A 15,656-nucleotide genomic window follows, 5' to 3' on the forward strand; every position below is an offset into this window, starting at 1 on the left:
ATAATATATAGGGGATGTACTATATTGCATGTACTAACTAGGCTTGTAGTTATATTGTTCTAATGACTAAGATGTCTTTTGGTTTCTATAGATTTTAGGGTGAATACAGAGCTAAAACGTTACCCTTGCATATTCATAATGCCCAGCTCTGGGTTAAGGTGTTTAAAGGTGTTTATCTGGCTGTAATCTTGATTTACCGACCCCCAAAATGTCATGCTGATTTGTTGTCTGATTTCTTCTCTGAGATCAGTGCGTTACTAACTCTTGTCTGTGGTACTTATTCATCTGTCATTTTGCTTGGTGATTTTAATATACATGAAAATACTGCTCAATGTAATGAATTGACGTCTGTCCTGGACTGTTTCAACCTAACCCAGCATGTAACTTTTGCTACTCATTGCAGGGGCCATATACTGGATCTCATATGTACATCTGGCTTAAATAATATTATTGTTAGTGGTTCTGATTTTGCTTTTTCAGATCATAAAATTATAAATTTCTAGACTGGTTCCATCTACTCGGACTGCACCCAGGTTCACTCCTGAACTGCAAATGATAAAAACCGAGGGACGCCGCCTAGAAAGGCTATACAGGAAAACTGGGCTTATTGTACACTCCTTGGCTTTTAAAGAACACTGGCATAAGTACCGTACTGCTCTTAACGATGCAAAATCCTCTTATTTTACCTCTACCATTAGGAATTCCAAGTGCAGGCCCAAGTCGCTCTTTGCTATGGTTAGCAAACTCACAAATCCACCACAACTTGCTATGTCGGGTTCTGTGCAAATAGCTTTTCAAAATTCTTCTCTGACAAATTACAGTTAATCACTGCATCCATTGCCAAAAACACTCCTCATGTACGTAATTCATATGTTCATTTAATGTTTGCTGATTCAGCTCATCCTACAAACTCTCTCTCTGCTTTCACTTTAACTACTCCAATTGCCATATGCGATTTAATTGCGAAGTTAAATTCCACATCCTGCCAACTTGATCCTATACCTACTGTTCTGCTTAAGTTGTGTGTCCCTGATGTTGCACCCTTTGTAACACATATGATTAACTGTAGTCTGTCGTCCGGCGTATTTCCAGCAGATCTAAAAAATGGCTGTGGTGACACCGATTCTTAAAAAACCAGGCCTAGACCACCTAAACATGGACAATTACAGACCGATATCCAACTTACCATTCATAAGCAAAGTCCTTGAAAGGGTTGTTGCTTCGCAATTGCGGTCATATTTGGATAAAAATGGCCTTTTTGAACTTTTTCAGTCTGGTTTTCGTCCAGCACACAGCACTGAAACGGCTCTTCTCCGGGTGGTTAATGACATTCTTCTGTCCATGGATGCTGGGCTGATAAACATCTTGCTGCTTCTTGATTTAAGCGCTGCTTTTGACAAGCTGTTATAGCCCATTGAGCTACGTTCGATAGGCCTGGTGACGCTAGTATATTACCAAGACGTGGGTCTGTTATTTTTACAAGTTATTAACCAATTTAAAGTCTCTTCTTCTCTCCACGGGAGAGCTTCGCGGCATATTTCTCCTCAAGATTAAGATTTATTACTGCTTATTATACATGTTCATTGATGTTTTAAAATGTTTCTAATATAATATTTGAAATAAATTGAATGTTTGGGATACCACTATTAAATTATTGTTTTTATTATTATTTTACTGACTTTAAGTCAGCCTACTTATAGACAATGCCTCTCTTGGCACTGTGCATGTAAAACACTGTTTTTTGGACACTAACAAGTGAAAATAGTTAGGTGTTAGGGATTAGCGTGGATCCGTTAGGGATCAGCACAGACTTGGTGCCATGTGAGTTTGTTGTTTGTTTGTGTCACGTGATTGCCCCGTCCACGTCTGCTCCTCCCCGGTCATCACACCTGTTTCCCTTTGTGTGTGATTGTCCGTGTCGCTATATATGTGAGCCGCGTTGCATTAGGCAGCGCGGCTTCATTGATTATATTGTGTATTCCCTGTGTGTTGTGGTTTATGGTTGTCTTCCTATTGTATTAAACCCCTTTCATCTGAAGCTATCCTGCGTATGGGTCTGTCTCCAAGCCACCTCTGCCAGGGTCCTGATAGAATGAAGCCGCCTCGACCATGCAGACCCAGCAGGATAGCTTCCAGCTCGGACCGACTTTTTTTTCCCTTTTCCCCCTGGACTGTTCCGCCAGTCCTTCCGGTGACATCGCTCCGCATCTCGCCGGTGAAGGACGCCCGTCCACTTCCGGTTCCGTTCCGAGGAGGACGTCGCTTCACCACTTTCGCGGAGGGTGTCACCATGTTATTGGGGTTCGTGTGCCCTGCTCCCCCCCTACCTGCCTCACGGTGTGCCTTGGCTCCCCTCGCCTACCTCGCCGTGGTCCTTACTCCCCCGATTAGCCTTGCCGTTGTCCTTGCTCCCCCCCCCCCGGATTGGCAGGTTTTTTATTTGAGTTTATATTTGAAAATTGAGTTGTTTATAGAGTGGTTTTTATATGAAAAGTGAGTTGTTTATGTTGTAAACAGTCATTTTTGTTTGGGATGTGGTAGCTCAGTAGTTAAGGTGTTGGGCTACTGATCAGAAGGTCATGGTTTTGAACCCCAGGTCCACCAAGCTGCCACTGCTGGGCCCCTGAGCAAGGCCCTTAACCCTCAGTTGCAAGTCACTCTGGATAAGGGTGTCTGCTAAATGCCATAAATGTATTTGAAAATTGAGTTGTTTATATTTGAAAAGTAAGTTGTTTTTGTTAGATAATAGTTGTTTTTTGTAAATTGAGTTGTATTTATTTGAAAAGTGATTTGATTTTGTTTGAAAGCCGTTGTTTTGATTTGAAAAGTGAGTTTTTCTTTTAAAAGTGGGTTTTTATTCGAAAAGTGGGTTGTTTTTGTTTGAAAATTATTTGGGCCACTAGCACCAGAGGACTATCCGCAAGATTATGACAAATCGTAAATCTGGCATTCAGTTGTTCTGCAAGCAGTTGTGGATGGCAAAGGACTATTCTGGGATGTTTGTGTTGGCTATTCAGGGAGTGTGCATGATGCCACAGTGCTTTGACAGTCACATTTGTGTGAGGTCCTAAGTGATGGGGAATTACTAGGGCAAACCAAAGTGACAATATCTGGCTATGATCTTGGCTATTACCTGATAGGTGATCCTGCATACCCCATGCAGAATTGTCTCACGAAGCCCTTTTCAGATACTGGCAGACTGACCCCTGAACAACACACCTATAATTACAGGCTGAGCAGTGCACAGTCAGTTGTGGAGATGTCTTTTGGGAGATTAAAAGTACAATGGAGTTGCCTCTTAAAAAGAAATGACTGCAAGCTGGAACTGAGCAAGAAAACGGCACTGACCTGCTGTGTGCTCCATAACATTTGTGAGGAACATGGTGATAATTTCACTGAAGAGCACACAGACAGGACTGTAAACATTTAGCCTCCTGTTCAGGCAGTACCCAAGCATGGTAATGCAGAAGGGGCTGACATTAGAGCTGCATTAATGATGCATTTTAACAGAGGAGTGATTTATTAAAATGCTTTGTACCACATCAATGTTAATTTTTGTAATAGTTGTGTTAGAGGACACCCAAACTGTCAAAAATTGTATTCCTATTCCCCGACCTTGCTTAAAGAAACACAACCAGACATTTGTACAGTAATTATACAAATGTGTTTATTTTAAAAAGCACAGCAAATAAAGTGTTTTGTATAAAACTTTGCAAAAATTCTAAGTGCATTAGATGTGCATTTGAAAAAAGATTGTAAATAAAAAGAAACTTTAAAAAAGAGTATAATAGGATAGAGTATAATAGAACTTACCAAGATCAGTGTGACTTTGCTCAAGCGAATGATTCACCATTCCATCGAGGATCACTGTTGCAGATTTCAGTGCCCCTGGTAACCTGGCAGGCTGGTCTTCGGCTGTGGATGGAGTCGAGGACATCTAAATGGCCAACCACTTCCGTTTCGACCGAGGTCCTTTTTTGAACTCTGTATTCCGTTTTATCTGTTTAAGTTTGTTGTTAATTTGCTCGACACTCCTGTCAAACACTGCTGTAGCCATCTCATGCTGAATTTGCTGTAAGACTGTTTTGTTCTCGAAGCTCCATCCATACTTCTTCTGGACTTCTGCCAAGGACCAGAGTGCAAGTAGGGAGATTTCTTCTACGAAACACTGCTGTTTAGTTTTTTGACATCTTTTGAAATTGCTTTAAATCACTATTTACCAGGCACGTTGAATGCATCATATGGTTTGTTTTGTCAAACTAATTTGACAGAACTTATTTTAGTAATAAGTGAATCAGACCTGCTGTCTTTTGGGCTTTGAGGATTGGCTATAATGTAAAGGAATAACGAGTCGGATCCATGTGCATGAGATTCATTCCTGATAATGGGCCTCACTAATCAATCTGAATATGAATGCTTTTTTTTTTTGGTTTTTAATATTTGGATTGATTTTTCCAATATATAATATACTCAACAAATCCCTAGAGTAGTGTTCATGCTGTCCATCAAATTAATGCATTTATTTTTTAAATCATATTACAAATTGATGCTTACACAAGATCTTTCTGTAAAAATGCTGTATATTTTTGCTTGTGTATAAAGTTGCTTAATGACATTGTCCATTGTTAAAAGCACTATATAACATATAAATGGGAAGCAATTCCCAATATTTTTATGGACTATACTGTTAACTTTAAATTTTTCATAATGGTTATGTGTTTTTACAGACCTGAGTGACATATACTTTACCAGTTAAAAGTTTGGACACACCTTTTCCATTTTTTACTTTATTTTTACTATTTTCATCATTATACATTAAAACTGAATCCAAACCATCAAAGAATATGTATGGAATTATTTAGTAAACACTCATGGTGTTCTGTCATCAGATTCAAAAGCTAGTCCTCAGAAATAGTTTTCAATTTACAGGTTTCCTTGTCAAGATTTACTTTGCGACATTTGTTGCATTTCAGTTGCCTTGTGCAGAGGAATGATGGGTACACCGAGGCAGTTTTAGTGCTGGTTCCGAACCAGAGCCTAATTTACAATCGGATCTAACCCTAACCGGCTCTGAACCAGAAAATGTGGTTCTTAAGTAGCACTAAAACGTTGCTGGTCTAGACTTAAGAACCGCTTGCGTCAGGGGCTGTGGGCGGAGTTAATGTGACCAAAAGACAACATTGTTAGCGCCATTTTTAAATCAGCAGCAAAAAATTTCAGTCTGGAAAAGATATGGATACATTGATGTTATCCATGCTCTTTTTTGTTGTTGTATTTTACTATAACACATGAATTCTATTCACTTCATTTATATAGCACCTTTTAACAATTCACATTATCTCAAAGCAGCTTTACAGAAGTATAGAAACAAAATAAAAATTGTAAAGTTTTAAATTAAATTACTATTCATCTCCAACATCTATCCCTAATGATAAAGCCAGAGGTGACGGTGACAAGGGAAAATCTCCCTGAGATGATGTGAGGAATAAACCTTGAGAGGAACCAGAAGTGAACCTCATCCTCATTTGGGTGGCACTGGAGAGGAGATAATGTAAATGTAAAAAATGTCATTTCTACAACAATTTATAATAGTGAAACCGAGAGCTCCTGTGGAAATAATAGTTCAGCACAATCTCAGTTCTCCATGGACCCAACACTGTTGTGAATACATGTGGCTTCCTGGTTTGTAGTTAAATAATACCCACTGATTATTTATTAAAGCTGAAACATTAACAACAGCAACAGAAGTCACTTAAAACTTGAATGACAACCTCTTTCATCGTTTTCCCCAAACCTCTCTCATGGAGGAAGTAAACACACGAGTCGAGTCAGTAACACTGCATCTTTGAGTATCCAATGTGTGTGTCTGTGTCTCCTGAGCTTAAAACGGTCAATGCATGTTAACAAGAAAAACGTAGCCTAAAAGAAAAAAGACAAATGATGGCAAGACAGTCAAAAAACAATGAGTGACATTGTGAGTTCACGAGACGGGACGATTCTGATTGAGAAATTAGTGCTGTCTTGCATGCTAGTTTGGAGAAGAGAAAAAAGACAAGTCAGAATGAAAAATCAATTTTTTACATAAAAAGTATTTATTTATTGTTTTAATCACAGAAACCTGCAGCTGTTTTTTTAATAATAATGCGTCACAAATGGTGTTCTGCCAGTCCTGGTTTGCACAGTTTCATAATTCCGCTCATCAGCAGTCACTGTTCATCACAATACACACACCACTGATGTTGATGTGGGGTTTCATTCTGCTTCTCCAGTATCTCCTTTAGTTCTGGGTTCCTGCCACCACTCAGCAAGGAACGACTCTTCATAATCTCCAACTCCATCAAACTCTTCATCGGGAGAAGAAAGAGAAGGAGATTCCTCTGGACTCACAGCATCCTACACACACACACACACTTCAAATTCAGCAATTAAAAAAACATTGATTTTTTCACTGGAGACACAGTCACACCCACACACAGACAGCCACACCCCCACCCAACACACCCACCCACCCCCAGACAGACAGACCCACCCACCCACAGACAGACAGACAGACAGACCCACCCACCCACAGAGACACACCCACCCACACTCAAACTACCTCATCATCCGTCTGTAAATAGTTGCGTGCAAATTCCAGCAAATCTTTTTTCTTTACTGTCTGATTAAAGTAATGAAGAGCTTCCTGTGAACACAAAAATACACACACCCACAGAGGACAATGTAAGATCATTAGCAGCATTATGACAAGATTTGGCTGCATTTTCTGCATCATGAAGAAAATTAGTTTTTTTTTTATATATGTTCAGAGAGAGCTGACTGACAGCTAATGACATTTAAATGTTAACAGCAAAATAATGGTAGTCTGTGTATGCTTGTGTGTGTGTGTGTGTGTGTGTGTGTGTGTGTGTGTGAACTCACTGGGCGGGGTTTAAAGTCCTCCTCTTTCAGACCCCACTGCTTTTTGTGAAATCTGTAATATGCAACATTTTGCTGCATCACCTGATCATCAGGATCAAAGAGCAGGTAACTAAGTGCACACTGAGCAGCTTTAATGACATCATTCACTGTAAACACACACACACACACACACACACACACACACAGTAGTTTCTTTATTCTCAAGTTGCTTAAGCTGAGCTGTATATGCTTCACAATGCAAAAACTTCAAACCACATCCATCTGTTTGTAAAGATTGTGTGTGGGTGTGTGTGTGTGAGTGAGTCAGTGAGTATGTGTGCGCGCGGGTGTGAGTGAGTCAGTGAGTATGTGTGTGTGGGTGTGAGTGAGTCAGTGAGTGTGTGTGTGTGTGTAGGTGTGAGTGAGTGTGTGTGCGTGTGTGGGTGTGAGTCAGTCAGTGAGTGCGTGTGTGTGTGTGTGAGTCAGTGAGTGCGCGTGTGTGTGAGTGAGTCAGTGAGTGCGCGTGTGTGTGTGTGAGTCAGTGAGTGTGTGTGTGGGTGGGTGTGAGTGAGTCAGTGAGTATGTGTGTGGGTGGGTGTGAGTGAGTCAGTGAGTATGTGTGCAGGTGAGAGTGAGTGAGTCAGTGAGTATGTGTGCAGGTGTGAGTGAGTCAGTGAGTATATGTGCGGGTGTGTGAGAGTGAGTCAGTGAGTGTGTGTGTGAGTGAGTCAGTGAGTATGTATGTGTGTGTGGGGGTGAGTCAGTGAGTGTGTGTGTGTGGGGGTGAGTCAGTGAGTATGTGTGTGGGGGGTGTGAGTGAGTCAGTGAGTGCGTGTGTGGGTGGGTGTGAGTGTGTGCAGGTGTGAGTGAGTCAGTGAGTGTGCAGGTGTGAGTCAGTGAGTGCATGTGTGTGTGTGTGAGTTAGTGAGTGCGTGTGTGTGTGTGTGAGTGAGTGAGTCAGTGAGTATGTGTGTGGGTGGGTGTGAGTGAGTCAGTGAGTGGGTGTGTGGTGTAAGTGAGTGCGTGTGTGGTGTGAGTGAGTCAGTGAGTGCGTGTGTGGTGTGAGTGAGTCAGTGAGTGCGTGTGTGGTGTGAGTGAGTCAGTGAGTGCGTGTGTGGTGTGAGTGAGTCAGTGAGTGCGTGTGCGTGGGGGTGAGTCAGTGAGTGTGTGTGTGTGTGGGGGTGTGAGTGAGTGTGTGTGCAGGTGTGAGTGAGTCAGTGAGTACGTGTGTGGTGTAAGTGAGTGCGTGTGTGGTGTGAGTGAGTCAGTGAGTGTGTGTGTGTGTGGGTGTGAGTCAGTGAGTGCATGTGTGTGGGTGGGTGTGTGTGGGGGTGAGTCAGTGAGTGCATGTGTGTGGGTGGGTGTGAGTGAGTCAGTGAGTGCGGGTGCGAGTGAGTCAGTGAGTGCGTGTGCGGTGCGAGTGAGTCAGTGAGTGCGTGTGCGGTGCGAGTGAGTCAGTGAGTATGTGTGCGTGGGGGTGAGTCAGTGAGTGTGTGTGTGTGTGTGGGGGTGAGTCAGTGAGTGCGTGTGTGTGTGTGTGTGTGTGGGGGTGAGTCAGTGAGTGCATGTGTGCGGGTGGGTGTGAGTGAGTGCGTGTGCGGTGCGAGTGAGTCAGTGAGTGCGTGTGCGGTGCGAGTGAGTCAGTGAGTGCGTGTGCGGTGCGAGTGAGTCAGTGAGTGCGTGTGCGGTGCGAGTGAGTCAGTGAGTGCGTGTGCGGTGCGAGTGAGTCAGTGAGTGTGTGTGCAGGTGCGAGTGAGTCAGTGAGTGCGTGTGCGGTGCGAGTGAGTCAGTGAGTGCGTGTGCGGTGCGAGTGAGTCAGTGAGTGCGTGTGTGTGTGTGTGTGTGTGTGGGGGTGAGTCAGTGAGTGCGTGTGTGTGTGTGTGTGTGTGGGGGTGAGTCAGTGAGTGCATGTGTGCGGGTGGGTGTGAGTCAGTCAGTGAGTGCATGTGTGCGGTGCGAGTCAGTCAGTGAGTGCATGTGTGCGGTGCGAGTGAGTCAGTCAGTGAGTGCGTGTGTGCGGTGCGAGTGAGTCAGTCAGTGAGTGCGTGTGCGGTGCGAGTGAGTCAGTCAGTGAGTGCGTGTGCGGTGCGAGTGAGTCAGTCAGTGAGTGCGTGTGCGGTGCGAGTGAGTCAGTCAGTGAGTGCGTGTGCGGTGCGAGTGAGTCAGTCAGTGAGTGCGTGTGCGGTGCGAGTGAGTCAGTCAGTGAGTGCGTGTGCGGTGCGAGTGAGTCAGTCAGTGAGTGCGTGTGCGGTGCGAGTGAGTCAGTCAGTGAGTGCGTGTGCGGTGCGAGTGAGTCAGTCAGTGAGTGCGTGTGCGGTGCGAGTGAGTCAGTCAGTGAGTGCGTGTGCGGTGCGAGTGAGTCAGTCAGTGAGTGCGTGTGCGGTGCGAGTGAGTCAGTCAGTGAGTGCGTGTGCGGTGCGAGTGAGTCAGTCAGTGAGTGCGTGTGCGGTGCGAGTGAGTCAGTCAGTGAGTGCGTGTGCGGTGCGAGTGAGTCAGTCAGTGAGTGCGTGTGCGGTGCGAGTGAGTCAGTCAGTGAGTGCGTGTGCGGTGCGAGTGAGTCAGTCAGTGAGTGCGTGTGCGGTGCGAGTGAGTCAGTCAGTGAGTGCGTGTGCGGTGCGAGTGAGTCAGTCAGTGAGTGCGTGTGCGGTGCGAGTGAGTCAGTCAGTGAGTGCGTGTGCGGTGCGAGTGAGTCAGTCAGTGAGTGCGTGTGCGGTGCGAGTGAGTCAGTCAGTGAGTGCGTGTGCGGTGCGAGTGAGTCAGTCAGTGAGTGCGTGTGCGGTGCGAGTGAGTCAGTCAGTGAGTGCGTGTGCGGTGCGAGTGAGTCAGTCAGTGAGTGAGTGTGCGGTGCGAGTGAGTCAGTCAGTGAGTGAGTGTGCGTGGGTGAGTCAGTCAGTGAGTGAGTGTGTGTGGGTGAGTCAGTCAGTGAGTGAGTGTGTGTGGGTGAGAGAGAGAGAAGCCTGGATTCGTTGGGGTGGAAGGAGCTATAAATTCGTAATGGTGTGTGTTACTGTGTGAAATGGTTTGTTTAGTTTACAGAGAGAAAGTGTGTGTTACTTACATTTATAATATGCAAATTGCATGTAGTGGTAAATGGTGGCAACAAATTTTTCCACAAAAAATCCACCAACATTGGGAGTTAAATCCTCTTCACAGCTCACTTTACACCGCATTACCTCAATGAACAACCCTGCAGAGGTGTCGGGGAGGAATAGAGACAAACAGAGACAGAGTGAGACGCAAAAACACTGCATGGTTTTTGTTCAGTAAATGTACGAGGCACATGGAACTATTAAAGGTTCTCCCTTTGAACACATGACCTGCTCTTCACGACGCCCATACCCCCTCACTGTGTGTGTGTGTGTGTGTGTGTGTGTGTGTGTTTGTACATCACTAACCTGCAAGTGTGTGGTAAAAGTCTTTAACCTCTTGTACCTCGTATGACCCCTCACATGCTGAAACACACTCATCATACACACGCAAATACTCCACACACACCTCCTCCATCATCCTTATAGATCTGCTGAAGTCCCCTGCGTTATACAGCAGCACTGCGTTCAGAAAGAGAGTCTGATATACAGAAAGGAAGGAGAAAGTCAGGCAAGAAGAGGAGAAAGACGGGTAGAGAGACAGACATTGGCTCAGCACAGTTACTACACACACACACATTGTTTTACATATATTATTAAAGCCTACAAACATGTGCATGTTACCTGATGTTTTTTCTCCTCCTGGTCCAGTAAGTACTCTTCAATGTCAAATAGACTTTTATAAAAGTTCATGTTTTTGGAAATTAACAGGTCTCCTGGGTTACGCTGGAGATAAGTGTGTGCTGCTGATACAGCTTTCTCCAGATTATTCATCTTCTCACACACACACACACACACACACACACACACACACACACACACACACACACACACACACACACACACACACACAGATGAATCAAAATCAGAAGGGGTCCATTAAAAAGATAAAAATGCAAGTAATATTTACTTGTAAACAAAATGACCTAGAATTAGTTAATTAATTAATTAATTAATTAATCAAATTGGTGGAGACTCCTTACATAAACAGAAAAAAATCACCACATTAATTACATGTTTTCTTAGACTATTTATTTTCGAGCGTGCCCTGTACAAGCCCCTGAGAATAAGTCATAACTATACAACAATGCAGCAGAACATTGTGATTTTTAGCTGCAGTTTTGTCAGAGCAGTGAACGAATCATCACCTTCTACACAACTGAAATCCAAAATGGAAATTTCCTGGAATTTGAAGGTTAGTTAGTTGCTATACTTTACTGCCATGTCAGCTACTGAGGCTATCTTCATGGCAAGAACGGTTAATAAGTACTAAAATAACCTAAAATCACAGAGAAATAAATATAGACAAATACAGACAACTTAAATTTTTTACATTAATATATGACAGAAACTCTAAAACCTTTTCTGATGAAACCTTGTAAAATAGCTCTTTAAATGAATTGGCCTCATAAAATAACCTTCTGTGGTCATTATGTACAGGACAGTCCAACAGAATGTCTTTGACGGTAAGGGGAAAGAAATCTGAAGGTAAAGGTTTTTGCAGTTTACACAGACTTGTTCGAAAAACATGAATGAGACAGATTTGTGGGTCTAAACACCACAGACGATGATCAGATGATGATCAGACAGATCATCCAGTCAAGCTGCCACAAGAGATATAGTAATTCAAATAATTTATAAACATAGTTAACAGAAAAAACATCACAATGCACAAAACATCAAACCATGAGTTGGAGGGACTACAACACCATATTGGTTTCCTCTTCCATCAGCCAAGAACAGGAATCTGAGGCCATCGTGGGCAAAGACACTCCAAAAATAACATATGAAGTTTAGGAAAAAACAAGATAATTAAAACTGGACCACTAAACTGGGATTATGGTTAGGCACTGACTTGTTCTCTAGATGGCAGAATTATGGCCCAAGTTTCCATTCTCACCCAACAGCAACCGTAGAAGCGTAGAAGACCAAATTTAGCAACATCCATTCCCATCATTAAATAAAATAATATTTATACAATAAATTAATTTGGAAAGTTGTAATGACTAAAATGTTATATAAAAGATCATTCAAGATTCTCTAGAAGATCTTGTACCAGGACCACAGACAGTCAGAAATAAGCTTTCTGATTACAGAGTAACTCTGGATGGTCTTTCTATTACATCATGTGCAGCAGTAAAAGACCTCGGTGTGATTATTAACACTGGTCTCTCATTTGAAGCTCAGGCAGATATACCTACATGATAGGCACAGAGGTGGTGGAAAGAACTTCCCTTAGATGTCCAAACAGCTCAGTCACTGGTATCTTCAAACAACAGGTGAAGACCTACCTCTTCCTGGAACACTTGAACTAGCACTTTTTATTCTTAGTTTGTTGTGTGTATGTTTAAAAAGAACCCTGAACAGTTTTAGGTTGATTGTATCCTAATTCTGTTACCTAGTGAACCAGAGTTAATGTATTCATCGATAGACACTTAACAGCACTGTTGTATGTTGCTCTGGATAAGAACGTGTGCCAAAAGCCTATAAATGTAGCCTTCTGTAGCCAGAAACACTGTATTGCTAAGATCAGAAATATGATGTCATTACATCATACAGAAACACTAGTTCATGCTTTTGTTACCTCTAGGTTGGATAATTGTGATGTTTTACTGTCTGAGTAGCCTAGTGGTTTTGGTGTTGGGCTACCATTCAGTAGGTTGTGAGTTCAATTCCTACGTCCACCAGTCTGCCACTGTTGAGCCCTGAGCAAGGCCCTTAAACAATTGCTCAGTTGTATAAAAATGAGATAATCTACAGCAATCGCTCTGGATAAGGGAGTCTGCAAAATGCTGTTAATGTAAACAGGCTCCAGTTAGTCCAGAAGCTAGAGTATAAAGTTATCTTATCCACAACACACCCAGTGAAATCTGGCACTGATTATAAAATACTACAGTTTACAAAAAAAGCTTTGGGTTAGGGCTTAATATGGTCTCATACTACAGCTGAGCAAACTTCTGGGCATTCAAGTTAATCGATGGTATAGTGGATCAAGTCACATTCATTTAACAATTGGTTTGGAGTTGATCAACATCTGCTCGCTAACCCTAGATTCTACTTGGTCCTCTCCTTTTCTCTCTCACTCTATAATTGTTCTCTTGGTTAAGCGAGTTCTCACATCAGTTCTTACACTATTGCGGTGCTGATGATACTCGACTCATCTTCTCCCTGAGACGCCACTGTTTAAAATCTACCAATGCTCATACTCAGTTTCCTGACCAAAAGTTATACTACTCTATATATGACTAGAGTAGATGGTTAGAGAACTTATTTTTACTCACAGTATCTCATCATCTATGGGAGTTTTGTTAACCAGTGATAAGTATCACTGTTTTTTTTATTCTCAGACCATTTGTTCATTTATTTTTGGAGTTTTGGACACTGGTCCTCCTTCTCTGTACAGCTATGAACATTGTGACACAATGCTGGATACTTAAGAACATATAATGCAATAAAAAATGTAAAACATGAAGCCACAAAAAGTTCAATTCATTCCCAAAGAGATTACTGCATGTCCACATATATATCAAAAATGGACTTGGTTGTTAGCTCAGATTTTAATAAATCAGTAGTTAAATTGTGTTAAACATAATTAAAATGTTTTATGACCGTCAATATATCAACTGTTAATTTTAAAAGTTTTAGTAATTTCCCTCATTCTCAATTTACTCTCTCTACAATGTGTAAATTTAACAAATTCTACATAACTAAATGTAATAAAAATAATAAACACAAAAAATCTTATTTGAATTATGTTGCAATTCATGTATCCACAAATAGAAAACGCAATTTGAAATACAATTTGCAATTAATTCCATATGAGAGAGACAGAGAGCAGAGACAAATCTCACAATCACTTCTTTTTAACTCTCTATAACTGAACTGAAGCTTTCTATTCACGAAAGAATGAGTCAGCTTCACATTGAGGTGATACTCCTGCACAAAGCTGAGTTGTTGTTTTGTGTGTGTGTGTGTGTGTGTGTGTGTGTGTGTGTGTGTGTGTGGTGTAGATGTGGACGTGGCATTAAAACTCACCCCTCACTCCCTCCAGCCCTACAGAGTGCGCAGCAGGATTGAGATGATACTCATGCATGGTGTTGTATGGGATTTGGGACACGCAGCAGGAGAGACGCACAAACTTACTAACGCTAAGTTGGTGTACATTTGATGTTATTTAGAATATTCTAACTGGGACTACAGGCGCGCGCACTTTTACTAGCGTGTGCTTAACCCTCACAAATTATGTATCGTCTTATTGAAAATCAAATATTGAATAAATAATAGCACCCCCGTTTTTAACGTCACTTCCGCCTGGTTTACGTTGCTGGAGTGCGTGTTACCTGATAATAAGCAAATTGTAAATACCGGTACGGCGTCCTCGTGGCAAAAGCCTCCAGAGTCTCAGGTTTCGGGTACTGTTTAGAAAACACGGGCATCTCTGCTTTACACTTTTTCACGCACGCCGCGCGCGTGAGGATGTGTTTAATGACTCTCAGGCTCGTGTCCATGTCGGTGTCTTGCAGATTGTCTTGGGTGCACGCGCGGCTGCAGCGGCCCTCGCTCTCCTTCAGCAGTCTGTGGAGGCGCAGGCTGAGCTCCAGGTAGCGCGCGCTCTCCGCCCAGTCCCGCTCTCCGTAACGCTCCAGCGCGAAACCGTACGCCGAGTCCAGTGGCATCAGATCGGCATGCGGGAAATTCTCCGGGCTGTAGTGCTCATATTGACATGAAACTGCAGGCACTAGCACAAGCACGAACACACATACACTAGCCATATTCAGTTTGCCTTTGTATTCGTTGAACCGGCTCGTGCTGGGTTTTATCCACAGCGCGAAAGCGTGGACATGTCTATCGGCACGTAGCTTTATTTGGCCTGTGTGTGTACGTGGGAGTGGAAAACGTAGAAAAAAGAATTTTAATAGTTTTTGGGGTACAAGGGCGGGGGCATCTCTGGGTCCTAAAGCCTGAATAACTCAGCTGTGTATGCAGGGCAGAGCGAGACACAATCAGCAGCTTGCGCGTTTGCTGTCACGTGATTAAATGTGCAACACCGTCTTATGTGTATGTGATGTAGGTAGAAGACAGAAAATCCTCATCCAGCAACCCGTCAGAAACTCTGTTGAATGTTAGAGGACAAGGAACAGGAATAAATAGCTTTAGTCTCTATCCGAATGATTATATGATCAGCAATTTAACATCCAAAAGACAACACAACAATTCTCATACTCAAACCGTGTAGAGGAGTTTCAATTCTGTGTGCAGACAAACTAGGGTTAGGGTTAGTAATTATATACCCACACAGTGACAAGGTCAGGCATTGAACAGTGGATTTGTGAAGAAAACGAATGCAATCAGTCAATAAAAAGAAATTAAAACACTACAAAATGCAATGGGTGAAAGTCTATCACTTAAGATTTTGTTCTTTTTGCATGCTTGAATTTATATATTACAACATAATCTGGGGCAACTTTCATTTATTTAATTTATTCAACTGAGCAGGTTTAAGGGCCTTGCTCAGGGACCTAGCAGTGACTTGGTCTTTGGATTTGAACTCACAAGCTTTCATTCAGTAGTCCAACACCTAAACCAAAGCTACCACATTCTTGCATCACAAATCTGTCTGAGTTCTTTTTGGTTACACTAAGATTTAAAATTATGTTGGATTGTAGAAGCCAA

The 15,656-nt window shown here is 42.6% G+C and overlaps 1 protein-coding gene across 2 annotated transcripts; it reads right to left on the reverse strand.

Moving 5' to 3' along the window:
* Positions 1-6,069: 6,069 nt before the first annotated feature.
* On the reverse strand, positions 6,070-14,912 carry p3h4 (prolyl 3-hydroxylase family member 4 (inactive)). Of its 2 annotated transcripts, none has more exons than XM_047808076.1 (7): positions 14,324-14,912; positions 10,608-10,757; positions 10,293-10,464; positions 9,956-10,084; positions 6,919-7,064; positions 6,599-6,706; positions 6,070-6,393 (listed from the first exon to the last, which is right to left on the reverse strand). In XM_047808076.1, exons 1-7 carry the CDS (start codon positions 14,753-14,755, stop codon positions 6,253-6,255), a joined length of 1,278 nt encoding a protein of 425 aa, XP_047664032.1. In that variant the 5' UTR covers positions 14,756-14,912; the 3' UTR covers positions 6,070-6,252. The 2 variants fall into 2 exon arrangements, with proteins under 2 accessions (XP_047664032.1, XP_027011386.1); XM_027155585.2 differs by having other exon boundaries at positions 6,599-6,682; positions 14,324-14,908.
* Between the last annotated feature and the right edge of the window lie 744 nt (positions 14,913-15,656).

Source organism: Tachysurus fulvidraco, chromosome 24 (genome assembly GCF_022655615.1).
Source record: "Tachysurus fulvidraco isolate hzauxx_2018 chromosome 24, HZAU_PFXX_2.0, whole genome shotgun sequence".
In the NCBI taxonomy this organism is placed as follows: Eukaryota; Metazoa; Chordata; class Actinopteri; order Siluriformes; family Bagridae; genus Tachysurus; species Tachysurus fulvidraco.